General features: G+C 44.8%; 1 protein-coding gene and 1 pseudogene across 1 annotated transcript; both read left to right on the top strand.

Annotated features, from left to right (window-relative positions):
* LOC107383643 (double-stranded RNA-specific editase B2) lies at window positions 1–15,247 on the top strand. The gene is made up of 13 exons (XM_070541876.1): window positions 1–81; window positions 544–613; window positions 755–807; window positions 1,837–2,023; window positions 2,284–2,358; window positions 3,095–3,933; window positions 4,495–4,615; window positions 4,762–4,930; window positions 8,508–8,665; window positions 8,752–8,905; window positions 9,221–9,402; window positions 9,604–9,785; window positions 15,068–15,247. The coding sequence occupies exons 1-13, from the start codon at window positions 1–3 to the stop codon at window positions 15,245–15,247; spliced, it is 2,451 nt and encodes an 816-aa protein (XP_070397977.1).
* Window positions 10,059–14,141, top strand: LOC129164236 (tripartite motif-containing protein 16-like; annotated as a pseudogene).
* Window positions 15,248–18,243: the final 2,996 nt, after the last annotated feature.

The raw sequence follows: 18,243 nt of genomic DNA, 5'->3' as shown, positions 1-18,243 counted from the left end.
ATGGGTGACCCTACCAGAGGCAGAAAGCCTCAGACAACTTGGCTCCTAGGATTATTGAGACACTCAAACCCCTCCACCACGGTAAGGTGGCAGCCCAGGGAGAGGCTGTTTAATATTGTGTGTTATAAATTCAGGCTGATGAATATGACTTGTATTTAAAATAAATAACAGCTCAATAGTGCCATTGATAATTTTTTTATCATATTCTGTGCCTACATTTGCACCCAAAGGTTTAAAATAGTGGAACCTTTAAGCTCGTTTTTCACGCCAACTGGAGGATGATAGTGAGAAAGTCACTCGCTTGTTTTGAAAAGGGCTGTCATTCTTCCTGCATTCTCTCATGGTGCTCCTTTAACCTGCAGATTAGCTCCTTTAGTGTATCCATTACAGATTATTTATCCATTACAGATTATAATCAGCCAAAGCTTTCATATAAATTGAAAGAAGACATTTCTCACTAATGACTTTGATGCTTGTTTGGAACTAAAATGAAAGACAAGTTGGAGCTTCTTTGGTCTTGGTTTCTAAAACTTTATTTCTCAGCTCAAGTTCCTGCTCCAGATCTACAGAACTGAACGAGTTACAGACATCATGCGCTGTCTAAGTTCGCTATGTAGATGGAGGTCATTTCAGTGGTGTGAACTCCAAACGTAACGTTGGGACTATTTTCTGAATTCATTCACTGGTTCGTGTGTCTGTTGCTGGTCGAGGTTTTTATGCTTCCAGAAGTTCAGATTTACATCTGCTTCTGCAGCTGTGATGGCTGAGTGGTTAAGGCGTTGGATTCAGTGGGCTTTCCCTGTGCAGGTTCGAACCTCAGTCACAGCGGTACTACTACTACTGACCTCTTTAACCCAGAGCGTCTTTTGACAAGCTGTCAAAAGCCTGTTGCAAGCTACAGCTGACCGCAAATGGTTCCTTCAGAACAAAGCTGAACCAACTTCAACTTAAGGGTTATTCCTAAGATGCAAATAACAACTGCCGTGACCTGAAGACAACTTGAGACCGGGAAAGTCGGCACTGCGGTTTCTTCTATGAACTTTCGGTACCTCTGGGGTCCCCGGACCTCAACATTTCCGGATCTACCACGGGGGTCTTCGATCAGGGTACGTAGACTCGGCAGACTGCGTCTCATGTGGTTTTGATAAGAACCAACTTTGTTAGTTTAGAACAGACCAAATTCACTCCCACTCAGTTTCTCCAGATACGAAGGTTCTGATAACCTCACATTCACACATCATCACACCGCACATTCCATCCACTTAAATTCATTTATCACATAAGGTGTCCAAGTTGTCATGTTTTAATTGTTTAGAAAGTAAATTTCTTGCTTTTTATAAACTTGACTCCCTTCTTGAATTAATACGAAGTGTCTTACAATCCCTGAATAAACAAAGAATTCTAAATCTTCTGGTTAAACATTCAAGACCAATCAGACTGGATTTCCATATTTATATGGAAATTCACATCACATTTGTCAAAGTGTAGGGTAGTATATTAAGCTTTAAAAGCACCCAAATACATACAATAATTGTTTCCTGAATATGGGAACAAGGAACATTATACTGAGCAATGGGAATAATTTACATCCATCCTTTCATCCCAACCTACTGAATCAATAATTAACAGTGGAGGAGGGGTTCATTTAAACACAACAACCTGCAACCTTCCAATAACTGGACAACCCGCGCCACCCCCTGAGCCACCGCCATCGTCCCAATCAACCAGCATTAGAAATAAACATGGAGCTTTATGGCTAAGTAATTATCGTGTTGAATAAAAAAATAGGAATAAAATAATCAGTGAATTCATGTTTATATTTCCTGATTCTTATAGCTTTTATTGATGAGCTTCCTCTGCCGGGTGGCTCTTTACAGGAGCAGCTGTAGTCCGGGGGAGTTCGGGGAAGAGCCGCTGCTCCTCCTCGTTCTGATGAGGAGGTTCCTGATCCAGGAGGTTCCTGGAGGTTTTCTGAACACATCCCAGAACTTTGATGGAGTCATTATTTACTCTCATCTCACCCGTTTGCCTGACCATCAACCACTAAATCTGTAAATTAGCTTACAGAGAGATTAGATAAATAAGTAGTCTCGTATGGACTTTAGGATAATCTTAAATGAAGTGTGAAGTTTAATCTTGTAAATGGATGAAAGTTAAAAGGTGATCCTTTTAAGAATTGTTCAGAGAAAAATGTGATTTTTGTCACATTTTGTCCCAAAATGACCTCGTTGTTGTAGCCGTGACGATGAATAAAACACCTCCACCTGCCTTCAACTGCTCCAGACTCACACCATTACCTTTATGTCCCGTTCCATAAAAACACACTTTATCACACCACACACCTGACAGAGCTGCAAGGTCAGTGCAGCAGAATTTAGTCTTCACTCTTCATTATTCTAATGAGCTTGAACTGAAGTGGCCTCAAGAGACAGTCATGAGGGGTAAAAACTCATATCTGGTTTCAGTAACACAACTGGGGATTGGTTTTGAGTATTTAGATAATTTTACCTAGCTACTAAAGAACAAGACATCATTTCTCGTAAAAATCTTAAATAGTAAAGATCAAATTGTATTAAATATGTTAAAAACTGTTGTGTCTTGGTGATTAAGGCTACATTCACACTGCAGGAAAAGCCAAATCAAATCAGATAATTTTCCCACATGTGACTCTGATTTCTTTCCTACATGTGACTCATATCTGATTTCTTTCCCACATGTGACTCATATCTGATTTCTTTCCCACATGTGACTCATATCTGATTTTGTTGTGACAGTCTGAACAGCACTGATCCAGTTTTTTCAAGTCCGACCCAGGTCACTTTGATATGTGGTACTGATTCTGATACGAATCTGATGTTTTCGAAAGAGACTGCAGTCTGAGCGGTCTCATATTGATCATTTCTGATTCTGTTTCGGGTTGGAGTGACATGTGGTCATCCTTCATCAGAACCATAAAACACCAGGTCTCATCAGCTGATAATTCCAGTAAATCCTTCATTTGTTGACCACCTTTTTATCAATAATGTGATTTTTGTTGTATTTGAACAAACTTTCTTGTCTTTGACCCATAAATGATGTTTTTGTCTCCTGGCAGGTAGCAGCAGTTTGGAGGATCAGGAGGAGGAAACTCTGGTGAATTTGAACCTTCTAAGAAAATATCACCCATCAACCTTTTGTGCTTCATCTCCCAGAGCGTTCAGAAGAAAGCAGTTGCTGCTATTCTACCAAAACCAGCAGATCAGTCAAAGATCAGGCTGGGCCGTGACTCAGAAGAACGCTCTGGTTCATCTGAACGAGTTACGTCCTGGTCTGAGTTACGAAATCATGTCCAAGACAGGTCCGCTTCATGCCCCGGAGTTCTGCGTAGCCGTGGAGGTCAATGGTTTCTGCTTTGAGGGTCGAGGAGCCACGAAAAAACAGGCGAAGCTGAGGGCCGCAGAGCAGGCTCTTCATTCGTTCATCCAGTTCCCCAATGCCTCCCAGGCCCACGTCACCGTGGGGAACTTCTGCAACACAAGGACAGATTTTACAGCAGACACACTGGACCTCACACCACCACTCACTGGAAACCTGCACTGCAACTCAGCAAAGACGGAGTTCTTTACCAGCAGCTGCAACCACTTCTGTTCCTCCACAAATCCGAGAAGAACCTCACCATTAGAACATCTGAGTCCAGTAGCCATGCTCAACGAGCTGCGACCTGGACTCAGATACCTGTGTCAGGTGGAGCGGCTTCGAGGCAGGCCCATGAGGAGATTCATCATGGTGGTCAGACTGGAGGGGGAGGTGTTTGAGGGTTGTGGACAAAGTAAAAGACAAGCTAAGACTCAAGCAGCTGCAGCAGCTCTACAGGAGCTTTACAACATCCGCCTAAGACCAGAGAGGATGCTCACGGGTTTCCAGGGAGGCAGGACCAATCAGCAGCTACCTCAGGTGAGTCTGGACGCATTCAGAGATTTTACTGCTCGTTAAAAACTTTATTGTGGTCAACATTTAACCAAACATCTAGAGACAAACCTCTGAAATAAAGAATTACTGTAAATCTGTGCAGAAAGGGAGACTGGCTGGTTACCATGGTGATGTTGAGATGGAAGGTTAAAGGTTTAAGTCCATGTCAAACATCAAGAGAACATGAAAGCTGGTTTTGTTTGGATCAGATGCTGGAGAACCGGGACATTCATGGGAAATAGAATAGACCTGTTCTGCATCTTCGTCTGCAACATCTAAACATCATAATTATGTCTCAGAGCCCTCATAGTCTTTAGCTGCGGTTATGGGATGGACTCCTGGGAGCCACCGTGAAGACGTTTCTTTGCAGCCTGATGTGGTTAAAGTCCTAAACAGATTCAGGGCTATGAAGAGTTTTAAATGCCGCCAGAATTTTCTTGTCTGAAGCTTTCTCTAAACTAAAGGAGGTTTGTGATGCTGCATCTCTGTTCAGCCTGGCTGGAGGAGGATCAGATGTTGGTGAGAAACCGAACTTCTCTGCTGTAGTTTTTTGCAGAGTCCATCCACCGCTTAGTGAAGCAGAAATGCTCCCAGCTGATTGACTGCTGCACCTCCTCTACCTCACTGACTCCTTACAAGATGCTGGCAGGAGTCGTGATGACCAGAGGTGAGTTAGAAGGAAGACGGCATTCCTGCTGCTTCCTGTTTATTCCTCCTTCAGAAAGTCACTAACTCACCTGCATCCACTCATCTCTGATGGATTTATGGGTTCAAGATTCTATTTTTGATTTCAAGTTCCTTCTTTTTCCTCAGGATTTGACCTCAGATCAGCCCGGGTCGTGTCTTTGGCCACAGGGACAAAATGTTTGGACCTGGATAACCTGAGCGACCTTGGTTGTCCTCTCACAGACTGTCACGCTGAAGTCCTGAGCCGACGGGCGCTGGTTCGATTCCTCTACAGTCAGCTGGAGCTGCTGCTTCGGTACGGTTCCGGATCTGCTTCGTTAAAAATGCTCTGTGACTTATTTTTTATGCTTCTGGGTCTGAAGGTTTTTACTGTCTACAGAACTTTGGAGAATTTAGGTCATAAATTAAATCAAAAATAATAAAGTTTACATTTCCCCTTAATCCTCTCCCTGGGCTGCCACCTTACCGTGGTGGAGGGGTTTGAGTGGCTCATTGATCCTAGGAGCTAAGTTGTCTGAGGCTTTCATGGCAAACAGGGCCTAGGTGAGGGATCAGACAAAGAGCAGCCCGAAGACCTCTTATGATGAATTATATAAATGAAAACCGTGTTCCCTCGCCCGGACGTGGGTCACTGGGACCCCCCTCTGGAGCCAGGCCTGGAGGTGGGGCACGTTGGCGGGAGCCTGGTGGCCGGGCTTTCACCCATGGAACCCGGCCAGGCACAGCCCGAAGAGGAAACGTGGGTCCCCCTTCTCATGGGCTCACCACTCGTGGGAGGGGCCAAAAGGGTCAGGTGCAGTGTGTGACGGGTGGTAGTCGAGGGCGGGGACCTTGGCGGTCTGATCCTCAGCTACAGAAGCTGGCTCTTGGCACATGGAATGTCACCTCTCTGGTGGGGAAGGAGCCTGAGTTGGTGTGTGAGGTTGAGAGGTTCCGACTAGATATAGTTGGGACTCACCTCAACGCATGACTCTGGCTCTGGAACCAGTTTCCTTGAGCAGGGCTGAACTTTCTACCACTCTGGAGTTGCTCCCACTGAGAGGCGCCGAGCAGGGATGGGCATACTAGTTGCCCCCCATCTTGGTGCTTGTACGTTGGGGTTTACCGCAGTGAATGTGTAATGTAGCAAGTCCATTACACAGGTTTTTGCTGTGGTTGTAGGATAAATGAAACCAGGCTCAATCACAATTGTTTTAATGTTTATTTAAAAAGGGTGAAGCATTTGGACCTGTAAGAAGAAGAGTTGGTATGAATATGGAGGATTTAAAGTGGTAAATGAGTGTTTGTACTTACCTGTTTCCTTTGTGTTTCTGGAGTTGTTCCAGCTAAAAGAATCCCTGGGGAGCTGGAGCACCTAAAGAAGGTTCTGGAGCATTCCATTCAGGAGGAATGGGAGGGGTGACCTGTGAAATTGCTCTAGGAAGGCAGATTAGTTTCATTGAGTGTTTTTAGGATTAATTAAAGATGTTGCTATTTTTGTATTGTAATTATTTAAAGCGATCTTAGAGATGAGGATGTAAGGATAATTTAAGAATATGGAAGGATTGTATTTTTGTAATTACCTTTGTCTGGTTTTAGGATCGGTCCAATTAGTCACACCTGTTATAAATACAGCTCTGTGTTTGTTGGAAGGGTGATGGATAGAGCGGCAGGTATGAATTTGTGCTGCCTAGATTTTAAATTTGTAAAATGTAAATAAAATACACTTGGGTCTGCACTGGACATCGGCCTCCTCAGCATTACTTTTTCCTCCGTTGTGCATGAGGGTCATCCTGACAAGTGCCCTCGGCGCCACAGAAATAGGGGGTAGCCTCCCTCCGCCTACGTGTGGGGGGACGGGTTCTGACTGTGGTCTGTGCTTTTGCACCAAACTACAGTTCAGACTACCCACCATTTTTGGAGACCTTGGAGGGGGTGCTGGAAAGCGCTCCTTCCGGTGACTCCCTCATTGTGCTGGGGTAATTTAACGCTCACTTGGGCAACGGCAGTGAGACCTGGAGAGGTGTGGTTGGGAGGAACGGACCCCCTGATCTGAATTCCAGTGGTGCTTTGTTATTGGACTTCTGTGCCAGTCATGGATTGTCCATAATGAACAACATGTTCAGACATAAAGGTGTCCATATGTGCTCTTGGCACCAGGATACCTTAGGCCGGAGCTCGATGATCGACTTTGTTGTTGTTTCATCTGACCTGCAGCCGCATGTCTTGGACACTCGGGTGAAGAGAGGGGCGGAGCTGTCAACTGACCACTACCTGGTGGTGAGTTGGCTCAGATGGTGGGGGAGGATGCCGGTGTGAAATAAAACCTAGTTCCTCGGATTCGAGGAACGAAAAAAGGATTTACGAGTGGGGTCTCCTCCTGTCGGTAACCGAGCCAAGGTGAGATGCTGGTTGTAAATGCCATCCCAAGGTGTTATTGATGTAAGTCGTTTCCTCCATCCTAGGCTACAGGTAAAGTCAGTTGTCTCCTCAACATAAAAGGAACAGCTGGCAAGGGTCTTAACCTGAAGTGTACATAAGCTTCATGGACTGAGGGTGTGTTGTGAGTAAATTGTCTCCCTTGAGCTGCATGAAGTTGGTTTTGCCAGAATCAGAGTCTAGGTTAGCGGTGATTGCTAATCAGCTCCTACAGAGTGAGGGTATTTAAAGAGTGGCTGGTGTCACGCCCACGCAAATAGAAATACAAGTCAACCCTGAGACATTAACATCTTTTGAAGAGTTAGGCTGGCCTGGAAAAATGGCTTGTAACAATAACCTTTATGGACAGGATTTCTAGGCACAGCCAAGGTGTGGAGGGTATCCATTTTGGTGGCCTGAGGATCAGGTCTCTGCTTTTTGCAGATGATGTGGTCCTGTTGGCTTCATCAGAACGTGATCTTCAGCTTTTGCTGGAGCGGTTCGCAGCTGAGTGTGAAGCAGCTGGGATGAGAATCAGCTCCTCTAAATCTGAGACCATGGTCTTGATTTGTAAAAGGGTAGAATGCCTTCTCCGTCAGGGATGAGGTCCTGCCCCAAGTGGAGGAGTTTAAGTATCTCGGGGTCTTGTTCACGAGTGAGGGAAAACTGGAGCATGAGATCGATAGGCGGATTGGTGCTGCATCTGCAGTGATGCGGGCGTTGTACCGGTCTGTCGTGATGAAGAGAGAGCTGAGCCAGAAGGCGAAGCTCTAGATTTACCAGTCGATCTACGTTCCTGCCCTCACCTATGGTCATGAGCTTTGGGTAGTGACGAGATCGCGGATACAAGCGGCCGAAATGAGTTTTCTCCGAAGAGTGGCTGGGCTCTCCTTTAGAGATAGGGTGAGAAGCTCGGTCATTCGGGAGGGGCTCGGAGTAGACCTGCTGCTCTTCCACATCGAGAGGAGCCAGTTGAGGTGGCTCGGGCATCTGGTCAGGATGCCTCCATGGTGAGGTTTTCCAGGCATGTCCAACCGGGAGGAGGCCTAAAGATAGACCCAGGACACGGTGGAGGGACTATGTCTCTCACCTGGCCAGGGAATGCCTTGGGATTCCCCCCGAGGAGCTGGCCCAAGTGGCTGAGGAGAGGGAAGTCTGGGCCTCTCGCCTTAGGCTACTGCCCCCGCGACCCAACTCCGGATAAGTGGATGAAAATGGATGGGTGGATGGAATTTATTTAATCAATTATTTGTTTTTAAACTTTATTTTTGAGCTTTTAAACATCACTTTTTATGGTAGTACATGGTCATTTTAATGTTATGTTTCCATATGTTTGTGCATTAAATCTTGTAAACATGGAGAGTGATAATTTGGAGGTTTTATTTCATACAAACACAATTATAAATATAAAATGTAATTCTAGATAAAATCCATATCCATATGAATCCATATTTTGTGTTTTTTTACCTCTGAAGTCATCCAGCAGAAGGAGAGGAACAATCCATCTTCATACCAAATAAAAGTTGCAGGGATGGTTTCCGGTTGCAGGAAGGGGTCCTCTTCCACATGTATGTCAGCTGGTGCCCGTGTGGAGATGCTCGTCTCAACTGTCCCTACGAAACAAGGACAGCATGTGAGATAAACACCTTTAGAGCTGATCACGTTTAAAACACCTTTACCTGTTGTTGAGTCTGGAAAAGACTGCCTCCTTTCTGTCAGATCCCAGCAGGAGGTTCTGTTGTGGTCTCAGAGTGAAGGTGAACGGAGGTGAGGGAACACTGCCCATCTCTGCACAGAGAGCCAATCAGAGCCCGGATGGTGCGTTGCCGGGGAAACCTCCCATCAGCATGTCCTGCACTGATAAAATAGCAAAGTGAGTTTTTAAAATCTTGAAACAGGATGTGAGGACATTTACAGAAGATCAGGACAAAAATGTAAATAAATTAACCAACAAAAACAGTAAATCTGTTTAACAAAGTTACTGTTTTGGAAAATGTTTTAGATTTTTAATCTTAGTGAGAAAATACTAATATTCAAATAGACATTATGACCTCGTGCATTCTTTGTTTCTCAAATTAAAACTATAAATAAAGCAAAAATGTTCTAAACCCTCTTGTTCTCAGCTGAAGAATGACCTCATCACCGCCACAGCTTTGCATTTTTAATTAATAACAGTTTGTGTTGACAGGTGGAGTGTTGTGGGTCTCCAGGGGGCTCTGCTGTCTCACCTGGTGGAGCCTGTTTACCTGTACAGCCTGACAGTGGGCACGCTGAGACACGCCGGCCACCTGAGCAGAGCCATGGCTCACCGTCTGGCACCTGTGAGGCACGTGCCGTTCCCCTACCAACGACAGCAGCTGCTGATTGGCTGTAGGTCCAGATGAAGATCTGAAACAATTATGTGTTGAAAAGAGTTTTACGCTAGTGATGCTTTTGGGGTTGTGCTTGGATAACAGATGTAATTACAGAGTAATTGCTGTAGGTTGTGATTTTTCTCACAGTTACTGAATGAATCTGATCAGCTCTGATGGTTTTAGAGGAAACACTAAAGTTGCTCTCATCCTCCTGCAGATCTAAGCAGCAGAGAGGTTTGGTCTGCAGGGAAGGCCCCTGAAGTGAGCCTCAACTGGAGCTACGGTGACCAGACCCTGGAGGAGATCAGCACCTCCACAGGAAAGAGGAGGGACTCTGGGACTCCATCACGCCTCTGCAGGTGTTCTATGTTCACCTGCTGGCTGAAGCTGCAGGAGCAGGTAGGACTTTCAGAGAGCTGGAAGAGAAAATGATGATAGTTCAGAAACACATTTGATCTTGTTTCATTCAAGCTCAGTTCCAGTTAATGAGGATGTTAATAACGTCTATCAGTTTAATGTCCTCATGTTTCCTGGTGCCTCCCCTTTAGATGGGAGGAGCCAACAGGTGGTGAAGCTAGAAGCTGATAGGCACTTTTCTGTCTACTCAGTCCCATGATTCATGATCAGACGATAAACTGGCTTCTGTTATGAGGAAGTGAAACTTACACAGTCGCTGTTACTGAGAGGAGAAATGGAGCAGACAGGAGATCAGCTGGACCAAGAAACCTTCTGCTGTTCCATCGGTTTGGATCTCCTGAAGGATCCAGTGACTACTTCCTGTGGACACAGCTACTGCATGAACTGCTCACTGGGATGGAGAGGATCAGAGAAGAACCCACAGCTGCCCTCAATGTCGTGAGGCCTTCAGGCAGAAGCCTGCTTTAAAGAAAAACATCATGTTAGCTGATACAATGGAAGATCTGAAGAAGACTGGACTCCAAGCAGCTCCTGCTGATCACTGCTATGTTGGACCCATCGACATATAAATATTGGACAATGGGTTTCCATATTCTCCAATAATAAGTTTTTGAGCTAAAATGGGAGGTGGCCACCACCGCCATTTTGACCGTGTCACAGGTTCCGTCAAGCCCAGACAATTCCACAGAAGGGAAGAGAGGAGGAGCTGAGGGTGGGGCTGTAAGGCTGGGATCAACTGACGACACCCGGTCGAACTAGCTACAAGCTAACCTGAAGCTAACCCAAAGCTAACGCGGAGGTGGGAGCTAAGCTAACAGAGGTAGCAACTTAGCTACAACCGGAGTTAACTGTGCACAACACCAGAGCTTCTGAGTCAGAGATACGCTGGGCTGACTGCTGGGTAAAACCGGGTGGAACACAGAGGTCTCCCGAGAGCTCCACAAGCCGGCAGCCGCACAGCAGACAAGCGCCGCTGCGATCTGAGATGCGTAGAGCTGCCGCTGGGGAGAACCGGGTGGAAAGGTTTCCATCCCAGAGCTCCACAAGCCGGCAGCCCGCGCAGCAGACAGAAGCCGCGATCAGACAGAGATGCGCAATCGACATTAATATATGTCGCAGAATCTGTTGCAGAATCGACTGACACAAAAGCAACCCGAATTTTCTCCGAGCCTGACAGTAATAGTCATGTTGACCGTTTCATCGGCCAGGGCTTCGAGATATGTTCCAATTCGCCGCTGATTCTAAACTTACATCCCGTTCCACATTTTGTGAACTTGACAAATTAGCCCGAAGGAAGTGCAGACCTAAGTGAACCACATCTCTCAAACTTTGCATTTAGGTAGGGAATTGAGCTGCAGTATTTCTGCGGTCAGGTCTCTCTACGAGTCCGAGAGCTCCACAAGCGGTCAGCCCGCGCAGCAGCTAGTAGGCGCCGCATCGGTCAGACATGCACCGGGCTGACCACCGGGGAGAACCGGGTGGAAGAATGGAACACAGAAGTGTCCCTCCAAGAGCTCCATCATATTTCAACCCATTTTTATGTTAAATGCACTGGGTTTTACCCTTGTACCCATCGACATATGCCCTATTCATTATTTTATTTACATCTAAATTTCATAGTTAAACAGTACATGCTACATGTTAAAGTGATAGTTAGCTAGCTACTTTGATAAACTCAGCTAGTTTAAAGGTGGCAGTGACCTAAAATACATACATTTAATTTAACTTACCGAAAAAAATGAAGTGGAGACTCCTTGGACGCTCTATTAGTGCAATTAATGCCACAGCAAGTCATTTTGTCCAACAATTGCACAAAAATTATCCAAAAAAGAATACACAAACACAGAGAGTCAAAATCCCGAAACTGTTTCCAAGCCAGACCGAGGCTCTACTGAGGCCTTTCCACTGAGCTAGCTCTGTGGTCACATGGGTCTGATGCTCATTAATTATACAGAATTTTAGGCTTTTAATGCACTTAAACAGAAGAGTGAGAAAAAAATTCACCCCCCTCAGAGTTGTCATGAGTGTAAACTAGATCATTTAAACCAAAAACATGTTTTGGTACCAGGCTGTAAACATGTTTATTTCTGCTGTGAAATTGGTATTTTTAACATGGGAGTCAATGAGGATTTGCTCGCTTCTGACACCAGCCCCCAGCGGATGAGGGTGGAACTGCAATTTTTGCTACTTTTGGGTTGAGACCATTTTCTGAGCCGCATTGTGGGGGCTTGAGATGAGCCGAGCTGCGGGGAGGGGAGAAGATCTCCACAAGCCGATAGTCGGAACCCAGCTCCACCAACATGTTATATTTCAACCCATTTTCTAAAGTGCAGCATTATGTTGAATGCACTGGGTTTTACCCTATTACATTTAAATTTCATGGTTAAACAGTACATGTTAAAATCTAAGCTCAGCTCGGCAGTGACCTAAAATACATAAATATAATTTTACTTACCGAAAAAAATGAAGTGGAGACTCCTTGGACGCTCTATTAGTGCAATTAATGCCACAGCAAGTCATTTTGTCCAACAATTGCACAAAAAATATCCAAAAAAGAATACACAAACGCTACAACTAATGGTCTAAGTTGAGAGACTGAAAATGGCGGAACAGTTTCCAGGCCAGGCCGAGGCTCAGACTGAGGCCTTTCCATGGAGCTAGCTCTGTGGTCACGTGGGTCTGATGCTCATTAATTATACAGAATTTTAGGCTTTTAATACACTTAAACAGAAGAGTGAGAAAAAAGTCACCCCCCTCAGAGTTGTCATGAGTGTAAACTAGATCATTTAAACAAAAACAGGTTCTGGTACCAGGCTGTAAACATGTTTATTTCTGCTTTGAAATTGGTATTTTTAACATGGGAGTCAATGAGGATTTGCTCGCTTCTGACACCAGCCCCCAGCGGATGAGGGTGGAACTGCAATTTATTTAACTTCCGCATTGGCATCAGTTTCTGTTCCACATTGTGGGGGCTTGGCTGGACCTGAAGATGTGGCCTGTGATTTCTGCTCTGGAAGAAAACTGAAAGCCACCAAGTCCTGTTTGTTCTGTCCGGCTTCTTACGGTGAGAAACATCTTCAGCCACATTATGATTCAGCTCCATTAAAGAAGCACAAGCTGGTGGAGCCCTCCAAGAACCTCCAGGAGAACATCTGCTCTCTTCATGATGAGGTGATGAAGATGTTCTGTCGTACTGATCAGAAGTGTATCTGTTATCTCTGTCCTGTGGAGGAACATAAAGGCCACGACACAGTCTCAGCTGCAGTAGAAAGGACTGAGAGGCAGAGAGAGCTGGAGGTGAGAGGAGAAGAAATCCAGCAGGGAATCCAGGACGGAGAGAAAGATGTGAAACTGCTTCAACAGGAGGTGGAGGCCATCAATCACTCTGCTGATAAAACAGTGGAGGACAGTGAGGAGAAGTTCACTCAGCTGATCTGTCTGATCCACAAAAGAAGCTCTGATGTGAAGCAGCAGATCAGATCCCAGCAGGAAACTGAAGTGAGTCGGGTCAAAGAGCTTCAGGAGACGCTGGAGCAGGAGATCACCGAGCTGAAGAGGAAAGATGCTGAGCTGAAGCAGCTCTCAAACACAGAGGATCACAACCAGTTTCTACACAACTACCCCTCAGTGTCAGCACTCAGTGGGTCTCCACACTCATCCGGCATCAAGATCCGTCCTCTCAGATACTATGAGGATGTGACAGCAGCTGTGTCAGAGCTCAGAGACAAGCTACAGGACATCCTGGGGGACAGCTGGACAAACGTCTCACTGAAGATCACTGATGTGGACGTTCTACTGTCAGAACCAGAACCAACGAGCAGAGCAGGATTCTTGAAATATTCACATGAAATCACACTGGATCCAAACACGGCACACAGATGTTTGTTACCATCAGAGAAGAACAGAAAGGTAACAGATGTGCATAAAGATCAGTTTTATCCTGATCATCTAGACAGATTCACTTCATGGTGTCAGGTCCTGAGTGGGGAGTTACTGGGAGGTGGAGTGGAGCGGGTATGTTGAAGTAGCAGTCTCCCACAAGAATATCAACAAAGCAGGAAGTGGGACTAAATGTGGATTTGGATTTAATGACAAATCTTGGTCATTATATTGTTCCCTAAGCAGTTACTCACACAACAGCATCAGAACCTCCATCTCAGGTCCTGGTTCCTACAGAGTAGGAGTGTATCTGGACCACAGAGCAGGTCTTCTGTCCTTCTACAGCGTCTCTGACACCATGACTCTCCTCCACAGAGTCCAGACCACGTTCACTCAGCCGCTGCACGCTGGAGTTGTGTTTACTACAACATCCCTGCTGAGTTTAGTAAACTGAAATAGACCAAGGCTCTTGAATGTTCAGTGATTTTAATTCAGTTTAGCAAAATTTTAAATAAATAATTTTAACTATTTTGTGTCTCAGTCACTTTTAGTAGATTTAAGAATTTTCTTTCTTTTTAGCTTTTATTCTCAATGTTTCTAAGAAAAATAAAATATTTTTACAATTAAAAAAACTCTTCGACTTTCAGTAAAGACTCAGTAATAAATGGTAAATGGTGTGCATTTGTATAGCTCACTCTTAGGGTTCTACAACCCCCCAAGGCACTTCACAGCATAATCAGTCATTCATCCGTTCACACGCTGGTGTGGAAGAGCTATGATGTAGCTGGTCCCTCCGACCAGCACCAGCAGGCAAGGCGGGTTAAGTGTCTTACCCAAGGACACAACTGAGGTGCTGCTGTCCCAATAAAATGATTTATCAGATGGAAAACCCAGAAGTTCCTCTGATCCTGAACTGATCTGAAGCTGTTTAGTTCTGAGAGCAGAACTTGTCATATTTTCTAATTTCTCATCCCAAACTCCACTTCCAGGCAGATGGGAATACAGTTAGCAAACTAAAACGTTCCTTCTGAAGCTTTAAAAAGTCTCAATATTAAAATATAGAATACATTTCCACAAAGAGACTAAAAAAGCATCTAGTTGGGTTTTTACTCCTGTGATGAGAGTGGATGAATGAAGAGTCCAGATTAAACAGGCTAATGAGCAATAAGCTTCATTTCTGTTCTTTATGTCTCTTTAAAACTTTTTAAATAACTTCCTGTTGAAAACGTCTGAAATAAAGTTTTCATGCTGAGTAAATATATCAGACTGTTTATTTGCCGTTTGACATATAAACCTAGAAGGAGGTTGAGTCTGTCTGAGAACATCCTCGTGGTTTTTGCTCCACAACATCAAACCAGATTTCTGTCCTTCTCCTTCTTTCTCAGCTAACTGGAGCTGTTTTGGACCCTGAAGCCTCCACAAGAACTTATTCTGCTTCCAAGATGTCTGCAGGACGCTATCAGAGGGCGCTGCAGCAGTTCAGCAGCTGTCTGCAGGGTGGAGGTCTGGGGACATGGATCAGGAAACCTCCAAAATCACTTCAGGTTCAGTTGGAGACAAACTGAGCATCAGAGGCTGAAAACAGACACTCAACTTCTTCTTTCAGGAAGCATACCATACCATACCATACCATACCACTTTATTTATATAGCGCTTTCAACACGGCATTACAACCATACAAAGCGCTGCACAAAAAACAAGCAAGAAAACACAAGTTAAAATAGTCAGGTAAATGGAAAATGTAAAAAGGAGCAAAGAAATAAAACAACAGACTATTAACAGTAAAAGCAAATAAAACCAGAATATAAAAACACAAAATTAAAATTGAATTGTCTAGGAGGGACAATGGATGAGCTAAGGAGTTATGGAATTAGGGATCGAATGCGTAAGTGAAGTAGAGGGTCTTCAGACGAGATTTAAAGACGCCGATAGAGGAAGCTTGCCTAACCTGCAGTGGTAATGAGTTCCATAACTTTGGGGCACAGACTGAAAAAGCCCTTTCCCCACGAGTCTTCAAACGTGCCTTAGGGATAATTAAGAGGAGTTGATCTTCAGACCTAAGAGTTCGAGGAGGGTGGTAGTAATGAAGGAGATCACACAGATAGGGAGGAGCTTGATCGTTTAAGGATTTGAACGTGAGAAGTAAAATTTTATAATTGATCCTGAATTTAACGGGCAACCAGTGAAGCGTTTTAAGAATAGGTGAGATGTGGTGTCTTCTTTCAGCTCCAGTCAAGAACCTTGCTGCAGAATTCTGAACAAGCTGAAGCCTAGACAAAGCTGCCTCACTGATACCGTACAAACAGAAGTTTGAATAATCCAACCGAGAAGTGATGAATGCATGAATCACAGATTGTAGAAGACGGACACTCAGGATGGACTTTAATTTTGAAATACGTCTAAGATGGTAAAAGCAGGACCTGACCGTGCTATTGACCTGAGCATCCATCTTCAAAGCAGAATCTATTCTTATTCCAAGGTTGGAAACAACAGAAGTGACATTAGGCGACAGATAGTTGAGGTCTGGTTGCTGGGCTGCTCTAACACTAGTTGGACTAAAAACGATTACCTCTGTTTTGGAGTCGTTCAGATGTAGGAAGTTGTCAGCCAACCATTGCTTGACTTCGTGAAGACAATCGAACAGAGGTTTAGTGGAGTCTTGGGGTTTCAGTGAAAAATAAATTTGACAATCATCTGCATATAGATGGTAAGACACTGCATGCTGTTTGAGAACAGCTCCCAAGGGCAGAATATAAATGCAGAACAGCAATGGGCCGAGGATGGAACCTTGAGGAACCCCCCAGGGAAGGGAGAGTGTTTCGGATGAATAATCATCCAGCATGACCCTAAGGGACCTGTCATGGAAGTAAGACCTAAACCAGTCCAGGGCCGAACCTGAGATGCCAGTCCAAGTCCGTAGTGTAGAGATCAAGATGTTGTGATCAACCGTATCGAAGGCTGCAGATAGATCCAGAAGCACCATAACCACATGGAACCCCGAATCTAATGCCAGAAAGATGTCACCCGAACAAGAGCAGTTTCTGTGCCGTGCTGTTTTCTGAACCCAGACTGAAACATGTCCATTACCTGATGGTCATTAAGATGTATAAGTAACTGTTCGTACACTACTTTCTCAAGTACTTTAGATAAAAATGGTAACTTAGAGATTGGACGGAGATTAGAGAATTTGGCAGGATCCAGACCAGGTTTTTTCAGGATTGGCTGCACAACAGCATGTTTAAAGTCATGAGTAACCACAGCCGAGGTCAAGCTACCATTAATAATATCCAGCACATATTGCCCAATCAACGGAAATACCTCCTTCAGGAGACGAGGTGGAACAACATCATCTGGAGAGCCCGATAGCTTCATGGTAGCAATAGCTTTTTCCAGACAAGACAGAGAAATGGGTTGAAAACTATGAAATAAATCATGAGTGGGAATGACAGTAATAGGAACATTGGAAGTAGGAGGAATCTGAGCTCTGATTTTATCAACCTTATCTAAAAAAACTGAAGGATTTGGTTGCACAAGCCAGCAGAAACAGAGGGAAATAGTGTTTTAACAGGTGAGAGCATAGCGTTCATGGTTTTATACAAAACAGCTTGATTATTAGAATTAGCAGAAACAATCCCTGCAAAGAAACGATTTCTAGCGCCTCTAACAGCTTTTTGATACTGCGACCACGCTTCTCTCATGGCTTCAAAGGAGACCACAAGCCTGTCTTTACTCCATTTACGCTCCAGTCTTCTGCAGTGTTGCCTGATTGAACGAGTGCGCTCGTTCAGCCAAGGGTCAGGCTTATTCTTGGTCAGTCTGGATTTTAATGGAGCTACAGAATCCATAGCAGCTAGACAGGATGAATTAAAAAGATGCAAGTAACTATCAACATCAGTAAAATCGCAGGTGGCTGATGTCAGAGCAAAAACATTTACAAAATCTCCAGCAGTAGAGGGAGTAATAACTCGAGAGAGACGAGTGTGGACATGGTCAGTACGAGAAGAAGAAGCCACGTCCAGGTTAAACAGAACTGGTGAATGATCAGAGAAAGTAGCAGGGAGAATAGCCAAGTCACTGCTACTCAGCCCATGAGACAGAACCAGGTCCAGTGTGTGAACATGGCCACGCGTGGGCCCATTCACGAGTTGCGACAGGCCAAACGAATCGACAAGATCCAAAAAGTCCTTCACCATAGGTCTGTCGGGACAACAGACATGAATATTAAAATCCCCCAACAGGAGGAGACGGTCATATTTACAGAAGATTTGAGCTAGAAACGCCGCAAATTCATCTAAAAAGTCCTTATTATATTGTGGAGGACGGTAAATAAGTGCGCACAGCATGGGAGGCGATTGACCCAGTTCAAAGGCGCTTAGCTCAAAAGTTAGTGGAGTTGAAGAGGGGACTGTGAGGTTACAGATAAGACCCGATTTGAATAAAGTCAACAGACCGCCGCCACGGCGCTGCGCTCTTGGAGTGTTAATGAAGGAGCAGCCAGCAGGAAGGACCTCCGCGAGTGTGGAGGACTCACCCGGGCAACAAAGATGGAGAGATAATGATG

Source organism: Nothobranchius furzeri, chromosome 11, assembly GCF_043380555.1.
Source record: "Nothobranchius furzeri strain GRZ-AD chromosome 11, NfurGRZ-RIMD1, whole genome shotgun sequence".
NCBI classification, from domain to species: Eukaryota; Metazoa; Chordata; class Actinopteri; order Cyprinodontiformes; family Nothobranchiidae; genus Nothobranchius; species Nothobranchius furzeri.
Note: the sequence above shows the minus strand (reverse complement) of the source record. Positions and strands in the feature narration are given on the sequence as shown.